This window comes from Cherax quadricarinatus, chromosome 2 (assembly GCF_038502225.1).
Source record: "Cherax quadricarinatus isolate ZL_2023a chromosome 2, ASM3850222v1, whole genome shotgun sequence".
Classification (NCBI taxonomy): Eukaryota; Metazoa; Arthropoda; class Malacostraca; order Decapoda; family Parastacidae; genus Cherax; species Cherax quadricarinatus.
This window is the reverse complement of record NC_091293.1, coordinates 55436544-55458958: the sequence shown is the minus strand read 5'-3', so window position 1 is coordinate 55458958 and position 22415 is coordinate 55436544. Positions and strand designations below refer to the sequence as shown.

The window sequence follows — 22415 nt, the reverse complement described above, 5'->3', positions numbered from 1 at the left end:
AAAAATCTTAAGCAACTTTGAATTGTGCGTTTGTGTGTTTTTTGTGATTAATGTTTGAACTTCAGTTGTTATTTTGCGTCTGTGAGGTACACATGGAGAGCTAAGTGGACCACTTCACCTGTGTCTGTGAGGTACACATGGAGAGCTAAGTGGACCACTCCACCTGTGTCTGTGAGGTACACATGGAGAGCTAAGTGGACCACTCCACCTGTGTCTGTGAGGTACACATGGAGAGCTAAGTGGACCACTCCACCTGTGTCTGTGAGGTACACATGGAGAGCTAAGTGGACCACTCCACCTGTGTCTGTGAGGTACACATGGAGAGCTAAGTGGACCACTCCACCTGTGTCTGTGAGGTACACATGGACAGTTAAGTGGACCACTTCACCTGTGTCTGTGAGGTACACATTGACAGCTAAGTGGACCGCTCCACCTGTGTCTGTGAGGTACACATTGACAGCTAAGTGGACCACTCCACCTGTGTACATGAGGTACACATGACCCGCTAAGTGGACCACTCTACCTGTGTCTGTGAGGCACTCAGAACCTACTAACTGAACCATCGAACAGTATCTGTGGCACTATGGGGGTTCACTAAATGAACCACTCGACCAGCTTGAGCTCATATGATAGGATCTTGGACTATTTCAGGTGAGTTTTGGACTCACATGATTAGATCTAAAACCATTTACACCCACACTGAATCATCACTAGTAAAGTAAACAAAAATTAGGCCGAAATGTATCCATATGCTAAGCCAACCGAGATCCAAGTGAAATGGTCTTTATTACTCCAAACCTTCTCTAAAGTCTTATCTTGGAGCATCTGACACTCAGAAATCTCCACTAGGGAGCCTGATACTTCTCCAATTCTCCCAAGGATCATCTAAAACCAGAAGGAATAATGCTTACCTGCCAACTTTGTAAAATTATAAACTATATGTAGTTACCCATTTCTTCCAAGATATTCTGAAGCACATAAGAAACTACGAACAATCATTCATCTTTTTTGGTCCTTCAAGACGATTTCAGATTTTCACAATTTGTCGAGTTCTTCAAACGCCACCAGTTATGGCATACAAAACCCCAACATCCTATAGGCTTTGTTGGAAGGCAAAATACCGGCAATTTTGCTAATACAAAGGCGTTTATAACATTAATAATAGGGCAAAACTTCATTAGACAGCGTTTCATTGAAAGTTGAGTTGTTTTTCCAAGCGAAACTTTGTTTGATAAAGCTTTGCTTTCCTATGTTACTGTATTTCTCTACCCAAAAGCTTTATTGAAAACGGTCCTAAGGATAAATATATTGACGACCCTCACACACTGCCGACACTCATCTGGAATATCACAAGAAGACTTCAGAGACCTTTAGATCTCATTCTCGAGTTCCTCTTCCATGAGTGTTGCGTATGGGACAGGCAGGAGGGCGTCGTCAATGGTGTCTTGTCGCTGAAGAACGACAGCGTGGGAGTGGGAAGAATGGGAAGAATGATGAGTTGTCGTCTCTGGGGGCGTTGGTGATACCCGTAGCTCAGGTGTGGTGCAAACCGGGTCCCCGCCCGCCCACGACGGCCCAGCAGTAGGGGAGCGACGGAGACTGCTGACGGAGGTGCTGTCGAGACTGCGTCCCCTGGGTGCAGCATCCTGCAGGAGAGGTGTGGGAGAGCGGTAGTGCTCCAAGTCGAGACTCTGACTCTGACAGGAGCGTCGCCGGGCGAGATGATGGTTGTGATGGACGCTGGTGGCACCATCACTGTGTCCACACCCAGCCGAGGGTGACCCACGACCACCACACCCGCCATCTTCACTGTACCCGCGACCTGTAATGAAAACCAAACACATTGTAGGTGGGTCGCAACTCTTATTACTACTAGCTACTACTACTATTGCCACTACTACTACTGCTACTGCTACTACTACTACTACTACTACTACTACTACTACTAATAATAATAATAATAATAATAATAATAATAATGACAATAATAATAATAATTATAATAATAGTAACTGACGCTCGGCCAGCTCTGGCTGGATGTGGTTGCACTGTGTACTTTATCTAACGATTTGCAGGGTCGAGACTTCTCTGGCTTGAGGTTAATGTTTATAAGTTTTTCACTTGTTCACTTGTTTTCTAAGTCCAGAGCAGGATTTGAACCTACAAATTGTATCGAGTGCACACAGTACTTTATCCAGACTCCAGATAAAGTACTATATGCTCTGGTGCTGTTTGCAGGTTCGAATCCTGCTGTGCTAAGATTGTCAATATTGTCGCCTGTTTGCGAATTGTTAATTTTAAGGTTTTGTGGGCGAGGGGCTTGGACTTCCAGCAGGCGTGCATGAGCGTGTTCGATAGGAGTGAATGGAGACGAATGTTATTTGGGACCTGACGATCTGTTGGAGTGTGAGCAGGGTAATATTTAGTGAAGGGATTCAGGGAAACCGGTTATTTTTATATAGTCGGACTTTAGTCCTGGAAATGGGAAGTACAATGCCTGCACTTTAAAGGAGGAGTTCAGGATATTAGCAGTTTGGAGGGATATGTTGTGTATCTTTATATGTATATGCTTCTAAACTGTTGTTCTGAGCACCTCTGCAAAAACAGTGATAATGTGTGAGTGAGGCGAAAGTGTTGAATGATGATGAAACTATTTTGTTTTTGGGGATTTTCTTTCCTTTCTGGGTCACCCTGCCTCGGTGGGAGACTGCCGACTTGTTAATATATACATATATACATATATACATATATACATATATATATATATATATATATATATATATATATATATATATTTATATATATATATATATATACACACACACACACACACACACACACACATATATATATATATATATATATATATATATATATATATATATATATATATATATATATATAGTTATATTTATATATATATAATATATGTAGTAGGCTGGTAGACAGCAACCACCCAGGGAGGTACTACCATACTGCCAAGTGAGTGTAAAACGAAAGCCTGTACGTAATTGTTTTACATGATGATAGTACTACTGGTGTCTTTTCTCTGTCTCATAAGCATGCAAGATTTCAGGTACGTCTTGCTACTTCTATTTACACGTAGGTCACATTACACATACATGTACACGTTTATGTATACACACTCAACTGAGTTTTCTTTGATTTAATGTTAATAGTTTTTGTTCTTATTATTTTTCCTTTCATATCCATGGGGAAGCAGAATAAGAATCTTTCCTCCGTATACCATGCATGTTGTAAATGGGCTAGTAATCCCTTTTCCTATATAACCTACTAAAAAGAAAAAGGAAGTCGTCAAAGTGGGATGCTTGAATGTGCGTGGATGTTGTGCGAATGATAAGAAAGAGATGATTGTGGATGTTATGAATGAGAAGAAGCTGGATGTCCTGGCTTTAAGTGAAACAAAGCTGAAGGGGGTGGGAAAGTTTCAGTGGAGAGGAATAAATGGGATTATGTCAGGGGTTTCAAGTAGAGTTAGAATGAAAGGAGTAGCAATAATGTTGAAGGATAAATTATGGCAGGAAAAGAGTCAATATAAATGTATAAATTCAAGGATTATGTGGAGTAAAATAAGAGTTGGGTGTGAAAAGTGGGTTATAGTAAGTGTTTATGCACCTAGAGAAGAGAGAAGTGCAGAGGAGAGAGAGAGATTTTGGGAAATGTTGAGTGAGTGCGTGGGAAGTTTTGAACCAAGTGAGAGAGTTCTTGTGGTTGGGAATCTCAATGCTAAAGTGGGTAAAAACGTTGTAGAGGGAGTAGTAGGTAAATTTGGGGTGCCAGGGGTAAATGAAAATGGGGAGCCTTTAATTGAGCTATGTGTAGAAAGAGGTTTGGTAATAAGTAATACATATTTATGAAGAAGAGGATAAATAAGTATACAAGGTATGACATAGCACATAATGAAAGTAGTTTGTTAGATTATGTATTGGTGGATAAATGGTTGATGGGTAGGCTTCAGGATGTACATGTCTATAGATGAGCAACTGATATATCAGATCATTATTTACTTGTAACTACAGTTAGAGTAAGAGGTAGATGGGGCAAAAGGAAAACGGCAACAGCAAGTAAGAGACAGGTGAGAGTGTATAAACTAAGGGAGGAGGAAGTTAGGGTGAGATATAAGCAACTATTGGCAGAAAGATGCAAGTATGAGTAGCAGGGGGTTGAAGAGGGTTGGAATAGTTTTAAAAATGGAGTATTAGAATGTGGGGCTGAAGTTTGTGGCTATAGAAGGGTGGGTGCAGGAGGAAAGAGAAGTGATTGGTGGAATGATGAAGTAAAGGGTGTGATAATAGAGAAAAGGGTAGCTTTTGAGAGGTTTTTACAAAGCAGAATTTCTATAAGAAGAGCAGAGTATATGGAGAGTAAAAGAAAGGTGAAGAGAGTGGTGAGAGAGTGCGAAAGGAGAGCAAATGATAGAATGAGAGAGACACTGTCAAGAAATTTTGCCGAGAATAAGAAAAAAATTTGGAGCGAGATAAACAAGTTAAGAAAGCCTAGGGAACGAATGGATTTGTCAGTTAAAAACAGAATAGAGGAGTTAGCAGATGGGGAACTGGAGGTAATGGGCAGAGGGCTGGAATATTTTGAGGAACTTTTAAATATCGATGAAAAAAGGGAGGCACTAATTTCATGCACTGGCCAGGGAGGTATAACATATTTTAGGAGTGAAGAAGAGCAGGATGTGAGTGTGGGGGAGGTGCGTGAGGTATTACATAGAATGAAAGGGGGTAAAGCAGCTGGAACTGACGGGATCATGACAGAAATGTTAAAAGCAGTTGGAGATATAGTGTTTGAGTGGTTGGTATTTTTGTTTAATAAATGTATGAAAGAGGGGAAGGTACCTAAGGATTGGCAGAGAGCATGTATAATTCCTTTATATAAAGATAAGGGAGACAAAAGAGATTGTAAAAATTATTGGGCTATGAGGGAAAAGTTCAACAGATAGGAGTAGCGAACGAGTATATGGTGACGATAGTTTGATTGCCCGGCTGCTTGTTAAGGTAGGGTCAGTATCTAGCTCCGGCTATCCCCTCCCCCTTTTCTCCACCCGGAAAGGTGATGTGTGGGGCTCCGACCAAATGGTAATCACGTGACTCATAGCTCCCAACACAACTGCAAGTAAAAGCCTCTGCTCCTATTCTAGTGGATATATTGGTTAAAAGCTTCACTTTTAACCAATTTTAAGACGTAGTTCATTCTGCCTTTATTTCCATGTGCTTTTAGATAATCATCATGTTTTTTAAATACTTTACTTATCATGGAGAGCGATTTCTTAGGCAGTGGGTAACCTTTGTCTCTTTCTAGCTTGGAATGTCAGCTCAGGTCATCTGGCAACCAAAGAAACAGTGTTGAAGGAGACGAACTTTGCCCAAGTTCTGGGACGTCACCATTTTATCTGCATACCTTAGTGTAGTCAACCCCAGGCAACTACCTCTCATCTTTGCAGTGGTGAAAGACCTGCGTTCCTATCATCTTGACGGATTATTCAAGGCTAGAGACTGTGAAGAACTAGTCGTTGGGTTGTCACTCCACACCTGTGACCCCCCCATCATCAGCAACGGCTACAATTTCTACAACACGCGGTGTCAACAACATCAGACACCCCAGTCTAACTGTACATATTAGCGTTGAATTCAGATATTATTTTTATATTTCATTTTTTATTTCTCTTTCAAGTAGGATAAAAATTCATATTTAATTGTTTTATATTTTCATTTATAAATAATAAAGTGTTTATATTTGACTGTTATTATTCTTTTTCTATTCATTAATTTTCCTGAGGAGGAGCCAGCCTTGGTAATACTGAAGTTGTTACAAGGCTGAGTAAGCCTTCACAGGGAAATAAGTTTACATTGCATTTATGGATTTAGAAAAAGCGTATGATAGAGTGGATAAGGGAGCAATGTAGCAGATGTTGCAAGTGTATGGAATAGATGGTAAGTCACTAAATGCTGTAAAGAGTTTTTATGAGGATAGTGAGGCTCAGGTTAGGGTGTGTAGGAGAGAGGGAGACTACTTCCCGGTAAAAGTAGGTCTTAGACAAGGATGTGTAATGTCACCAACATTGTTTAACATGTGAGAAGGGTGGTATTAATTATGGGGAATCAAATACAAAAAGATAGTTGACACAGTTACTTATTGCTGATGATACTCTGCTTATGGGAGACTCTAAAGAAAAGTTGCAGAGGTTAGTGGACGAGTTTGGGAGGGTGTGTAAAGGTAGATAGTTGAAAGTGAACATAAATAAGAGTAAGGTGATGAGAGTATCAAATGAATTAGAAAAGAGAAATTGGATATCACATTGGAGAGAGGGAGTATGAAAGAAGTGAATGTTTTCAGGTATTTGGGAGTTGACTTGTCAGCTGATGGGTTTATGAAGGATGAGGTCTACCAGAGAATTGACGAAGGAAAAAAGGTGAGTGGTGCATCGAGGTATATGTGGAGACGAAGAACGTTATCCATGGAGGTAAAGAAGGGAATGTTTGAAAGTACATGTATAGTGGTACCAACACTCTTACATGGGTGTGAAGCTTGGGTTGTAAATGATGCAGTGAGGAGGCGATTGAAGGAAGTGGAGATGGTGTGTCTAAGGGCAATGTGTGGTGTGAATGTTATGCAGAGAATTCGTAGTGTGGAAATTAGGAGAAGGTGTTACCTGGAGGAATAACCTCCAGGTAACTAAAAGTATTAGTCAGAGAGCTGAAGAGGGGTTGCTGAGGTGGTTTGGTTATTTTGAGAGAATGGACCAAAGTAGAATGACTTTGAGAGCGTATAAATCTGTTGGGGAAGGAAGGCGGGGTAGGGGTCGTCCCCAAAAAGATTGGAGGGAGGAGGTAAAGGAGATTTTGTGGGCGAGGGGCTCGGACTTCCAGCAAGTGAGCTTGAGCATGTTAGATATGAATGGATGGGGACGAATGTTTTTTTGGGACCTGACGAGCTGTTGGAGTGTGAGCAGGGTAATATTTTGTGAAGGGATTCATTAAAATCGGTTAGTCGGACTTGACTCCTGGAAATGGGAAGTATAATGCCTGCACTTTAAAGGAGGAGTTTGGAATATTAGCAGTTTGGAGGGACTACTCACATTTTCAAGGAATAATCATTGTTCCTTGAAAATGTGAGTAGTCACGAAAGCCCTTGGAATTTTTCTATTCTTTCACAGTGGTTGTTTTGCATATTCTGAAATCACATGTTTACTGTGATCTTATTGCATATATATATATATATATATATATATATATATATATATATATATATATATATATATATATATATATATATATATATATATATATATATATATATATATATATATATATATATATACATATATATAGGTAGTATGTTGGAAGACAGCAACCACCCATATATATATTTATGCATGCAAAACAACCACTGTGAAAGAATAGAGAAATAACAAGCACTTTCGTGACTACTCACATTATCAAGGAACAATAAAAGTAATGCATCAGAGGAAGGCATATAAAGGGTTTAGATCACACCTCACTATCACATCCCACAACAAAGCAACATCTGATGTACGACCCATAAGAAAGAGAACACTGCAGCAGGCCCCCTGGCCAAACTAGACAGGTCCTTCACGCAACCCAACTATTCCACCCAAGAATTAAGAATTTCGCATGCTCTCGCGAATTCCTTGCATTGTTCAAATCTCTAGTAAGGCTGATGCATGCAGGGGATGAGATGAAAAGCTGTAAGCCTTCTCCCTGAAAGCTGGCTGCCTTGGATCAAACGTGTAGCTCATGCTACATGCCAAGGTATTGGTCCAGTGTGGGTAGATTGGTAAAGCACTGCGTACCTTGTCCTAAGGTTCGTAGGTTCGAGTCTCCTTCAGCCAGAGATCAGTGTTTGTGTATATTTCGCATGCTCTCGCGAATTCCTTGCATATATATATATATATATATATATATATATATATATATATATATATATATATATATATATATATATATATATATATACATATATATAGGTAGTAGGTTGGTAGACAGCAACCACCCAGGGAAGTACTACCGTCCTGCCAGATGACTGAAACAGAAACCTGTAACTGTCTTGCATGATGGTAGGATTGCTGGTTTCTTTTTCTGTCTCATAAACACGCTAGATAACAGGGATATCTTTCTACTCCTACTTACACTTTGGTCACACTTCACAGACACGCACATGCATATATATATACATACATCTAGGTTTTTTCTCCTTTTTCTAAATAGCCCTTGTTCTTCTTTATTTCTTCTATTGTCCATGGGGAAGTGGAAAAGAATCTTTCCTCCGTAAGCCATGCGTGTCGTATGAGGCGACTAAAATGCCGGGAGCAATGGGCTAATAACCCCTTCTCCTGTAGACATTTACTAAAAAGAGAAGAAAAACTTTATAAAATTGGGATGCTTGAATGTGCGTGAATGTAGTGCGGATGACAAGAAACAGATGATTGCTGATGTTATGAATGAAAAGAAGTTGGATGTCCTGGCCCTAAGCGAAACAAAGCTGAAGGGGGTTGGGGAGTCTCGGTGGGGGGAAATAAATGGGATTAAATCTGGAGTATCTGAATGAGTTAGAGCAAAGGAAGGGGTAGCAGTAATATTGAAGGATCAGTTATGGAAGGAGAAAAGAGAATATGAATGTGTAAATTCAAGAATTATGTAGATTAAAGTAAAGGTTGGATGCGAAAAGTGGGTCATAATAAGCGTGTATGCACCTGGAGAAGAGAGGAATGTAGAGGAGAGAGAGAGATTTTGGGAGATGTTAAGTGAATGTATAGGAACCTTTGAACCAAGTGAGAGAGTAATTGTGGTAGGGGACCTGAATGCTGAAGTAGGAGAAACTTTTAGAGAGGGTGTGGTAGGTAAGTTTGGGGTGCCAGGTGTAAATGATAATGGGAGCCCTTTGTATAGAAAGGGGTTTAGTTATAGGTAATACATATTTTAAGAAAAAGAGGATAAATAAGTATACAAGATATGATGTAGGGCGAAATGACAGTAGTTTGTTGGATTATGTATTGGTAGATAAAAGACTGTCGAGTAGACTTCAGGATGTACATGTTTATAGAGGGGCCACAGATATATCAGATCCCTTTTTAGTTGTAGCTACACTGAGAGTAAAAGGTAGATGGGATACAAGGAGAATAGAAGCATCAGGTAAGAGAGAGGAGAAGGTTTATAAACTAAAAGAGGAGGCAGTTAGGGTAAGATATAAACAACTATTGGAGGATAGATGGGCTAATGAGAGCATAGGCAATGGGGTCGAAGAGGTATGGGGTAGGTTTTAAAATGTAGTGTTAGAGTGTTCAGCAGAAGTTTGTGGTTACAGGAAAGTGGGTGTGGGAGGGAAGAGGAGCGATTGGTGGAATGATGATGTAAAGAGAGTAGTAAGGGAGAAAAAGTTAGCATGTAAAACAATTACAGGCTTCTGTTTCACACTCACTTGGCAGGACGGTAGTATCTTCCTGGGCGGTTGCTGTCTACCATATATATTTTTTTTATTTTTATTATCACACTGGCCGATTCCCACCAAGGCAGGGTGGCCCGAAAAAGAAAAACTTTCACCATCATTCACTCCATCACCGTCTTGCCAGAAGGGTGCTTTACACTACAGTTTTTAAACAGTAACATTAACACCCCTCCTTCAGAGTGCAGGCACTGTACTTCCCGGACTCAAGTCCGGCCTGCCGGTTTCCCTGAACCCCTTCATAAATGTTACTTTGCTCACACTCCAACAGCACGTCAAGTATTAAAAACCATTTGTCTTCTTTCACTCGTATCACACGCTCACGCATGCCTGCTGGAAGTCCAAACCCCTCGCACACAAAACCTCCTTTACCCCCTCCCTCCAACCTTTCCTAGGCCGACCCCTACCCCGCCTTCCTTCCACTACAGACTGATACACTCTTGAAGTCACTCTGTTTCGCTCCGTTCTCTCTACATGTCCGAACCACCTCAACAACCCTTCCTCAGCCCTCTGGACAACAGTTTTGGTAATCTCGCACCTCCTCCTAACTTCCAAACTACGAATTCTCTGCATTATATTCACACCACACATTGCCCTCAGACATGACATCTCCACTGCCTCCAGCCTTCTCCTCGCTGCAACATTCATCACCCATGCTTCACACCCATATAAGAGCGTTGGTAAAACTATACTCTCATACATTCCCCTCTTTGCCTCCAAGAACAAAGTTCTTTGAAGGCAAAGAGGGGAATGTATATATATATATATATATATATATATATATATATATATATATATATATATATATATATATATATATATATATATATATATATATATATATATATATATATATATATATATATATATACATATGCAAAATTGTCTTTGTAAATTTATAAATATCAATGCAAGTATTTGCATATACTCAGGAATAACGAGACATTCTCAGTTACTAAATAAATGTACTTAAATAAGCATTATAAAAATATTCAATGTTACCTTGAGCTTCGCACAACACTCGTGATGTTCCTCGCCGCCGCTGACCAAGTATTTCACGCCGAATTTGGGGAGTAATTACTATAACGCGAACCTTAACGCGACCCTTTATTAACGTGAGCCTATAATAACGTGAGCCTATATTAACGTGAGCCTATATTAACGTGAGCCTATATTAACGTGAGCCTATATTAACGTGAGCCTATATTAACGTGAGCCTATATTAACGTGAGCCTATAATAACGTGAGCCTATATTAACGTGAGCCTATGTTAACGTGAGCCTATAATAACGTGAGCCTATATTAACGTGAGCCTATATTAACGTAAGCCTATATTAACGTGAGCCTATATTAACATGAGCCTATATTAACGTGAGCCTATATTAACGTGAGCCTATATTAACGTGAGCCTATATTAACTTGAGCCTATATTAACGTGAGCCTATATTAACGTGAGCCTATATTAACGTGAGCCTATATTAACGTGAGCCTATAATAACGTGAGCCTATATTAACGTGAGCCTATATTAACGTGAGCCTATATTAACGTGAGCCTATATTAACGTGAGCCTATATTAACGTGAACCTATATTAACGTAAGCCTATATTAACGTGAGCCTGTATTAACGTGAGCCTATATTAACGTGAGCCTTTATTAACGTGAGCCTATATTAACGTGAGCCTATATTAACATGAGCCTATGTTAACGTGAACCTATATTAACGTGAGCCTATATTAACGTGAGCCTATACTAACGTGAGCCTATAATAACGTGAGCCTATATTAACGTGAGCCTATATTAACATGAGCCTATATTAAGGTGAGCCTATATTAACGCGAGCCTATATTAAAGTGAGCCTATATTAACGTGAGCCTATATTAACGTGAGCCTATATTAACGTGAGCCTATATTAACATGAGCCTATATTAACGTGAGCCTATATTAAAGTGAGCCTATATTAACATGAGCCTATATTAACGTGAGCCTATATTAACGTGAGCCTATATTAACGTGAGCCTATATTAACGTGAGCCTATATTAACGTGAGCCTATATTAACGTGAGCCTATATTAACGTGAGCCTATATTAACATGAGCCTATATTAACGTGAGCCTATATTAACGTGAGCCTATATTAACATGAGCCTATATTAACGTGAGCCTATATTAACGTGAGCCTGCATTAACATGAGCCTATATTAACGTGAGCCTATATTAACATGAGCCTATATTAAAGTGAGCCTATATTAACGTGAGCCTGCATTAACATGAGCCTATATTAACGTGAGCCTATATTAACATGAGCCTATATTAACGTGAGCCTATATTAACGTGAGCCTATATTAACATGAGCCTATATTAACGTGAGCCTATATTAACGTGAGCCTATATTAACGTGAGCCTATATTAACGTGAGCCTATATTAACGTGAGCCTATATTAACGTGAGCCTATATTAACGTGAGCCTATATTAACGTGAGCCTATATTAACGTGAGCCTATATTAACGTGAGCCTACATTAACGTGAGCCTATATTAACATAAGCTTATATTACGCGCTAAAGAAAGTGGGTCTATTTTTCCATGGTATCGCTGGAAAATGTAATTAGGTATAATGAATGTTGTATTATATATTTTCTTTGTTAAATTACTAGATTTTTAAGAGGGGAATAATGTTTTATTTGTTATTTTGCATATACACAGTGTGCGGGTAGGACGGGGGTCGCTGCTACCCGACCTCGCTTTCCATCTTCAGAATTTTAAGCCACAAAAATAAGATATAAAAATTAGCATACATAGAACTCGTAAATTTGACTTTCGAGTTTGGCTAAACAGTCATCTCTAAAAGTGAACCATCATAACCTTTATTCACTAAAAAAAAAAAAATAAAAAATCTAGAGAAAGTCGTAATTTATTTTTTCTGTTCGACTGGCAGTCGGTTTAAATGCGAATAAATAGGACACTACTGCCACTACAGGAACTGTACCCGTTGTCAAGATATATGACATTGAAAATTGAGGTCGCTAACATCACATCCATATGACTAAACATCCTGAGAGTTCTACCTGAGACTCATCATTCTTAAGAAGAAAGTTTCACTAATCTACTAATGGCATTAGATTAAAGAAAAGGTCGTCATCTTTTGCCAGCATTGTTTCAGAGTCCATATTGAGAGTAAGGGGTCTAGAAGAGACAGAATCACCCAGCTGCCTCCATTACACCTTGAACGTCGATTCTGAGATCACTCGGATTTGCGGCGAATATCAGCTAGCTTCACCTACACTACGAGTATCAGCCAGCTTCACCTACACTACGAGTATCAGCCAGCTTCACCTACAATACGAGTATTAGCCAGCTTCACCTACACTACGAGTATCAGTCAGCTTCACCTACGATACGAGTATCAGCCAGCTTCACTTACACTACGAGTATCACCCAGCTTCACCTACACTACGAGTATCAGCCAGCTTCACCTACACTACGAGTATCAGCCAGCTTCACCTACACTACTAGTATCAGTCAGCTTCACCTACACTACAAGTATCACCCAGCTTCACCTTCACTACGAGTATCACCCAGCTTCACCTACACTACGAGAATCAGGCAGCTTCACCTACACTACTAGTATCAGTCAGCTTCACCTACACTACGAGTATCGGCCAACTTCACGTACACTACGAGTATCACCCAGCTTCACCTACATTACGAGTATCAGCCAGCTTCACCTACACAACGAGTATCAGCCAGCTTCACCCACACTGCGAGTATCAGCCAGCTTCACCTACACTACGAGTATCAGCAAGCTTCACCTACACAAAGAGTATCAGCCAGCTTCACCTAAACTACAAGTATCACCCAGCTTCACCTACACTACGAGTATCAGCCAGCTTCACCTACACTACGAGTATCAGCCAGCTTCACCTACACTGCGAGTATCAGTTAGCTTCACCTACACTAAGAGTATCAGCCAGCTTCCCCTACACTACGAGTATCAGCCAGCTTCACCTACACTACGAGTATCAGCCAGCTTCACCTACACTAAGAGTATCAGCCAGCTTCACCTACACTAAGAATATCAGCCAGCTTCACCTACACTAAGAGTATCACCCAGCTTCACCTACACTACGAGTATCAGCCAGCTTCACCTACACTACGAGTATCAGCCAGTTTCACGTACACTACGAGTATCAGCCAGCTTCACCTACACTACGAGTATCTGCCAGCTTCACCTACACTACGAGTATCAGCCAGTTTCACGTACACTACGAGTATCAGCCAGTTTCACGTACACTACGAGTATCACCCAGCTTCACCTACACTACGAGTATCTGCCAGCTTCACCTACACTACGAGTATCAGCCAGTTTCACGTACACTACGAGTATCAGCCAGCTTCACCTACACTAAGAGTATCACCCAGCTTCACCTACACTACGAGTATCAGCCAGCTTCACCTACACTACGAGTATCAGCCAGCTTCACCTACACTACGAGTATCAGCCAGCTTCACCTACACTACGAGTATCAGCCAGCTTCACCTACACTACGAGTATCATCCAGCTTCACCTACACTACGAGTATCACCCAGCGTCACCTACACTACGAGTATCATCCAGCTTCACCTACACTACGAGTATCACCCAGCGTCACCTGCACTAAGAGTATCAGCCAGCTTCACCTACACTACGAGTATCAGCCAGTTTCACCTACACTACGAGTATCAGCCAGCTTCACCCACAGTTCGAGTATCAGCCAGCTTTACCTGCACTACGAGTATCAGCCAGCTTCACCTACACTGCAAGTATTAGCCAGCTTCACCTACACAAAGAGTATCAGCCAGCTTCACCTAAACTACGAGTATCACCCAGCTTCACTTACACTACGAGTATCACCCAGCTTCACCTACACTACGAGTATCAGCTAGGTTCATCTACACTACGAGTATCAGCCAGCTTCACCTAAACTACGAGTATCAGCCAGCTTCACCTACACTACGAGTATCAGTCAGTTTCACCTACACTAAGAGTATCAGCCAGCTTCACCTACACTACGAGTATCAGCTAGCTTCATCTACACTATGAGTATCAGTCAGCTTCACCTACACTACGAGTATCAGCCAGCTTCACCTAAACTACGAGTATCAGCCAGCTTCACCTACACTACGAGTATCAGTCAGTTTCACCTACACTAAAAGTATCAGCCAGCTTCACCTACACTACGAGTATCACCCAGCTTCACCTACACTACGAGTATCACCCAGCTTCACCTACACTAAGAGTATCAGCTAGCTTCACCTACACTACGAGTATCACCCAATTTCACCTACAGTACGAGTATCAGCCAGCTTCACCTGCACTAAGAGTATCAGCCCGCTTCACCTTCACTACGAGTATCACCCAGCTTCACCTACACTAAGAGTATCAGCTAGCTTCACCTACACTACGAGTATCACCCAATTTCACCTACAGTACGAGTATCAGCCAGCTTCACCTGCACTAAGAGTATCACCCAGCTTCACCTACACTACGAGTATCAGCCAGCTTCACGTACACTACGAGTATCACCCAGCTTCACCTACACTACAAGTATCAGCGAGCTTCACCTACACTAAGAGTATCACCCAGCTTCACCTACACTACGAGTATCAGCCAGCTTCACGTACACTACGAGTATCACCCAGCTTCACCTACACTACAAGTATCAGCGAGCTTCACCTACACTAAGAGTATCACCCAGCTTCACCTACACTACGAGTATCAGCCAGCTTCACGTACACTACGAGTATCACCCAGCTTCACCTACACTACAAGTATCAGCGAGCTTCACCTACACTAAGAGTATCACCCAGCTTCACCTACACTAAGAGTATCAGCCAGCTTCACCTACACTAAGAGTATCACCCAGCTTCACCTACACTACGAGTATCACCCAGCTTCACCTACACTACGAGTATCACCCAGCTTCACCTACACTACGAGTATCACCCAGCTTCAACTACACTACGAGTATCACCCAGCTTCAACTACACTACGAGTATCACCCAGCTTCACCTTCACTACGAGTATCACCCAGCTTCACCTTCACTACGAGTATCACCCAGCTTCAACTACACTACGAGTATCACCCAGCTTCACCTACACAACAAGTATCAGCCAGCTTCACCTACACTACGAGTATCAGCCAGCTTCACCCACACTGCGAGTATCAGCCAGCTTCACCTACACTACGAGTATCAGCAAGCTTCACCTACACAAAGAGTATCAGCCAGCTTCACCTACACTACGAGTATCAGCCAGCTTCACCTACACTACGAGTATCAGCAAGCTTCACCTACACAAAGAGTATCACCCAGCTTCACCTACACTATGAGTATCAGCCAGCTTCACCTACACAAAAAGTATCAGCCAGCTTCACCTACACTACGAGTATCAGCGAGCTTCACCTACACAAAAAGTATCAGCCAGCTTCACCTACACTACGAGTATCAGCCAGCTTCACCTACACTACGAGTATCAGCCAGCTTCACCTACACTACGAGTATCAGCGAGCTTCACCTACACTACGAGTATCAGCGAGCTTTACCTACACAAAAAGTATCAGCCAGCTTCACCTACACTACGAGTATCAGCCAGCTTCACCTACACTACGAGTATCAGCCAGCTTCACCTACACTACGAGTATCAGCCAGCTTCACCTACACTACGAGTATCAGCGAGCTTCACCTACACAAAAAGTATCAGCCAGCTTCACCTACACTACGAGTATCAGCGAGCTTCACCTACACAAAAAGTATCAGCCAGCTTCACCTACACTACGAGTATCAGCCAGCTTCACCTACACTACGAGTATCAGCGAGCTTCACCTACACAAAAAGTATCAGCCAGCTTCACCTACACTATGAGTATCAGCGAGCTTCACCTACACAAAAAGTATCAGCCAGCTTCACCTACACTACGAGTATCAGCCAGCTTCACCTACACTACGAGTATCAGCCAGCTTCACCTACACTACGAGTATCAGCCAGCTTCACCTACACAAAGAGTATCAGCCAGCTTCACTTACACTACGAGTATCACCCAGCTTCACCTACACTACGAGTATCAGCTAGCTTCATCTACACTACGAGTATCAGTCAGCTTCACCTACACTACGAGTATCAGCCAGCTTCACCTAAACTACGAGTATCAGCCAGCTTCACCTACACTACGAGTATCAATCAGTTTCACCTACACTAAGAGTATCAGCCAGCTTCACCTACACTACGAGTATCAGCTAGCTTCATCTACACTACGAGCATCAGTCAGCTTCACCTACACTACGAGTATCAGCCAGCTTCACCTAAACTACGAGTATCAGCCAGCTTCACCTACACTACGAGTATCAGTCAGTTTCACCTACACTAAGAGTATCAGCCAGCTTCACCTACACTACGAGTATCACCCAGCTTCACCTACACTACGAGTATCACCCAGCTTCACCTACACTAAGAGTATCAGCTAGCTTCACCTACACTACGAGTATCAGCCAATTTCACCTACAGTACGAGTATCAGCCAGCTTCACCTTCACTAAGAGTATCAGCCAGCTTCACCTTCACTACGAGTATCACCCAGCTTCACCTACACTAAGAGTATCAGCCAGCTTCACCTACACTACGAATATCACCTAGCTTCACCTACACTAAGAGTATCGCCCAGCTTCACCTACATTACAAGCATCAGCCAGCTTCACCTGCACTAAGAGTATCACCCAGCTTCACCTACACTACGAGTATCAGCCAGCTTCACGTACACTACGAGTATCACCCAGCTTCACCTACACTACAAGTATCAGCGAGCTTCACCTACACTACGAGTATCAGTCAGCTTTACCTACACTATGAGTATCAGCCAGCTTCACCTGCACTACGAGTAACGGCCAGCTTCACCTACACTACGAGTATCAGCCAGCTTCACCTACACTAAGAGTATCACCCAGCTTCACCTACACTACTAGTATCACCCAGCTTCACTTACACTACGAGTATCAGCCAGCTTCACCTTCACTACGAGTATCACCCAGCTTCACCTACACTACGAGTATCAGCCAGCTTCACCTACACTACGAGTATTAGTCAGCTTCACCTACACTACGAGTATCGGCCAGCTTCACCTACACTACGAGTATCACCCAGCTTCACCGACAGTACGAGTATTAGTCAGCTTCACCTACACTACGAGTATCGGCCAGCTTCACCTACACTACGAGTATCACCCAGCTTCACCTACACTACGAGTATCAGCCAGCTTCACCTACACTGCGAGTATCAGCCAGCTTCAATTACACTACGAGTATCAGCCAGCTTCACCTACACTACGAGTATCAGCCAGCTTCACCTACACTACGAGTATCAGTCAGCTTTACCTACACTACGAGTATCAGCCAGCGTCACCTACACTACGAGTATCAGGCAGCTTCACCTACACTACGAGTATCAGGCAGCTTCACCTACACTACGAGTATCACCCAGCTTCACCTACACTACGAGTATCAGCCAGCTTCACTTACACTATGAGTATCAGCCAGCTTCACCTACACAAAGAGTATCAGCCAGCTTCACCTACACTACGAGTATCAGCCAGCTTCACCTACACTACGAGTATCAGTCAGCTTCACCTACACTACGAGTATCAGCCAGCGTCACCTACACTACGAGTATCAGGCAGCTTCACCTACACTACGAGTATCAGGCAGCTTCACCTACACTACGAGTATCACCCAGCTTCACCTACACTACGAGTATCAGCCAGCTTCACTTACACTATGAGTATCAGCCAGCTTCACCTACACAAAGAGTATCAGCCAGCTTCACCTACACTACGAGTATCAGCCAGCTTCACCTACACTACGAGTATCAGCCAGCTTCACCTACACTAAGAGTATCAGGCAGCTTCACCTACACTAAGAGTATCAGCCAGCTTCACCTACACTACGAGTATAAGCCAGCTTCACCTGCACTAAGAGTATCAGCCAGCTTCACCTACAGTAAGAGTATCAGCCAGCTTCACCTACACTAAGAGTATCAGCCAGCTTCACCTACACTAAGAGTATCACCCAGCTTCATCTACACTACGAGAATCAGCCAGCTTCACCTACACTACGAGTATCACCCAGCTTCACCTACACTACGAGTATCACCCAGCTTCACCTACACTACGAGTATCATCCAGCTTCACCTACACTAAGAGTATCAGCCAGCTTCACCTACACTACGAGTATCAGCCAGTTTCACCTACACTACGAGTATCAGCCAACTTCACCTACACTAAGAGTATCACCCAGCTTCACCTACACTACGAGTATCAGCCAGCTTCACCTACACTACGAGTATCAGCCAGCTTCACCTACACTACGAGTATCACCCAGCTTCACCTACACTGCGAGTGTCATGCAGCTTCTCCTACACTAAGAGTATCAGCCAGCTTCACCTACACTACGAGTATCAGCCAGCTTCACCTACACTAAGTGTATCACCCAGCTTCACCTACACTACGATTATCACCCAGCTTCACCTACACTAAGAGTATCAGCCAGCTTCACCTACACTAAGTGTATCACCCAGCTTCACCTACACTACAAGTATCAGCCAGCTTCACCTATACTACGAGTATCAGCCAGCTTCACCTACACTAAGAGTATCACCCAACTTCACCTGCACTAAGAGTATCACCCAGCTTCACCTACACTACGAGTATCATCCAGCTTCACCTACACTACGAGTATCAGCCAGCTTCACCTACAATACAAGTATCAGCCAGCTTCACCTACACTACGAGTATCACCTAGCTTCACCTACACTACGAGTATCATCCAGCTTCACCTACACTACGAGTATCACCCAGCTTCACCTACACTACGAGTATCACCCAATTCACCTACACTAAGAGTATCACCCAGCTTCACCTACACTACGAGTATCAGCCAGCTTCACCTACACTACGAGTATCAGCCAGCTTCACCTACACTACGAGTACCACCCAGCTTCACCTACACTGCGAGTGTCATCCAGCTTCACCTACACTAAGAGTATCAGCCAGCTTCACCTACACTGCGAGTATCAGCCAGTTTCACCTACACTACGAGTATCAGCCAGCTTCACCTACACTAAGAGTATCAGCCAGCTTCACCTACACTACGAGTATCACCCAGCTTCACCTACACTACGAGTATCACCCAGCTTCACCTACAATACAAGTATCAGCCAGCTTCACCTACACTAAGAGTATCAGCCAGCTTCACCTACACTAAGAGTATCACCCAGCTTCACCTACTCTACGAGTATCAGCCAGCTTCTCCTACACTACGAGTATCAGCCAGCTTCACCTACACTACGAGCATCACCCAGCTTCACCTACACTGCGAGTGTCACCCAGCTTCACCTACACTAAGAGTATCAGCCAGCTTCACCTACACTACGAGTATCAGCCAGTTTCACCTACACTACGAGTATCAGCCAGCTTCACCTACACTAAGTGTATCACCCAGCTTCACCTACACTACGATTATCACCCAGCTTCACCTACACTAAGAGTATCAGCCAGCTTCACCTACACTAAGTGTATCACCCAGCTTCACCTACACTACAAGTATCAGCCAGCTTCACCTATACTACGAGTATCAGCCAGCTTCACCTACACTAAGAGTATCACCCAACTTCACCTGCACTAAGAGTATCACCCAGCTTCACCTACACTACGAGTATCATCCAGCTTCACCTACACTACGAGTATCAGCCAGCTTCACCTACAATACAAGTATCAGCCAGCTTCATCTACACTACGAGTATCACCTAGCTTCACCTACACTACGAGTATCATCCAGCTTCACCTACACTACGAGTATCACCCAGCTTCACCTACACTACGAGTATCACCCATCTTCACCTACACTACGAGTATCAGCCATCTTCACCTACACTACGAGTATCAAACCATACCACGGGTGGGGATAGAACCCGCTGTCAAAGAGTCTTAATACTCCAGACCGTCGCGTTAGCCACTGGACCAGCTAGTAACAATAAGATTCGTCCAACTAGGTATATTTCTACACCATAGGAAGGTTAGCATAGGCACCACTGTGACCACATATGCAAGTTTTTACAGACGAATCTCCAGCTAGCCTGGCCGTGACGAACTCTAGCTCAAGTCCTCTCAAAGCCGTTAACATGACTCACGAAATCGTAATGACACGATTGCAAACAAACCATACCACGGGCGTTAGCCACTGGACGTATCTTATTGTGGCTAGCTGGTCCAGTGGCTAACGCGACGGTATGGAGTTTTGAGACTCTCTGATCGCGGGTTCTATCCCCGCCCGTGGTATGGTTTGTTTGCAATCGTGTCATTACGATTTAATGAGTCATGACTACGAGTATCAGCCAGCTTCACCTACACTACGAGTATCAACCAGCTTCACCTACACTACGAGTATCACCCAGCTTCACCTACACTACGAGTATCACCCAGCTTCACCTACACTACGAGTATCAACCAGCTTCACCTACACTACGAGTATCACCCAGCTTCACCTACACTACGAGTATCACCCAGCTTCACCTACACTACGAGTATCACCCAGCTTCACCTACACTACGAGTATACCCAGCTTCACCTACACTACGAGTATCACCCAGCTTCACCTACACTACGAGTATACCCAGCTTCACCTACACTACGAGTATCACCCAGCTTCACCTACACTACGAGTATCAGCCAGCTTCATCTACACTACGAGTATCAGCCAGCTTCACCTACACTACGAGTATCACCCAGCTTCACCTACACTACGAGTATCACCCAGCTTCACCTACACTACGAGTATCAGCCAGCTTCACCTACACTACGAGTATCACCCAGCTTCACCTACACTACGAGCATCACCGTCAGCAGTGTATTATCTCATGCCTTGAGCACTCGTTCCTTAATCACCGTTTTTTTGCTTTGTTTTTGAGGGTATCATTGCCCTCGACGAATGGGGGCTGCCCAGTCCGCTCTGAGGAATGGGTGTCAAAAATCGATTCAACTAGGCAAGTCTTACCCTCTAGCACCGTTTCCTCACTGTCCTAACATACATTCTTCTAGAAAGAACCAATAAAAAGGCACACTACAGTGACTGAAACAATGCATAAATAACCCGCACGACGTTTCAGTCGGATTAGTTAATGGTCCAAGTCGGACCCAAACGTCATCACAAGTTTCAGTCTCCTACGTGTGAGTTATTTGTGTATTGTATATACTTGTCACCTTCATTATTTTGTATTTATTCGTTTTTCGTTTTGGCTGAATCAGCCTGACAAATTCCCGCTGATCCTTCTCGCCAATCTTATTACTTAATTTACCACGTAAGTTAATTTCTTTGTTTGATACTATCATGAAGTAGAGATAATCAATAGACATTCATCAAGAGGTCGTCTTATGTTATGAAAAAGGTTGTCTTATGGCCAGTGAAAAGATGTATAAGAGATAACCTTAGTTCAGTTATTAAGTAAACTTGGGAAAGAGGCTGTCCTGAAAAAGGTAAGACCTACGTCCTGTAAGAAATAATCTGAATTATTGGGTTAAAAAACCACACGAGACTTTTGTTGGGCATGGAAATCTTAAAAAAAAAAAGAGGTAACTTATTTCAAGAAAGAGGAGTCGTGTGCACTGAGTATGTCCCCTTTATTCTGTGTACATCACACAACTGCATCTTGCAGTTCTTTTAGAATCAGCAAAAGTTTGATAACTTATTACCATACAGTCGTCAAGGGCCTTGCGTATACCATGAATGTCAAACCAATCAAGATGAGTGCTTGAACTCCAGGCAAGTTGATTTTATATCTACACCCAGGTCTTAAGGTCAGTTTCTTGCTAGCTCTGGCTAATTACAGATACTTTGTTCTCTTTTTATGT

At 42.7% G+C, this 22415-nt stretch overlaps 1 protein-coding gene across 1 annotated transcript in view; it reads right to left on the bottom strand.

Annotated features, from left to right (window-relative positions):
• Window positions 1-895: 895 nt before the first annotated feature.
• LOC128685523 (uncharacterized) overlaps window positions 896-22415 on the bottom strand; it is a 646662-nt gene continuing 625142 nt past the window's right edge. Inside the window, exon 6 of the mRNA XM_070088321.1 lies at window positions 896-1822. Coding sequence (XP_069944422.1) covers window positions 1371-1822 — 452 coding nt within the window. The 3' untranslated portion in view covers window positions 896-1370. The remainder of the gene's footprint in view (window positions 1823-22415) is intronic.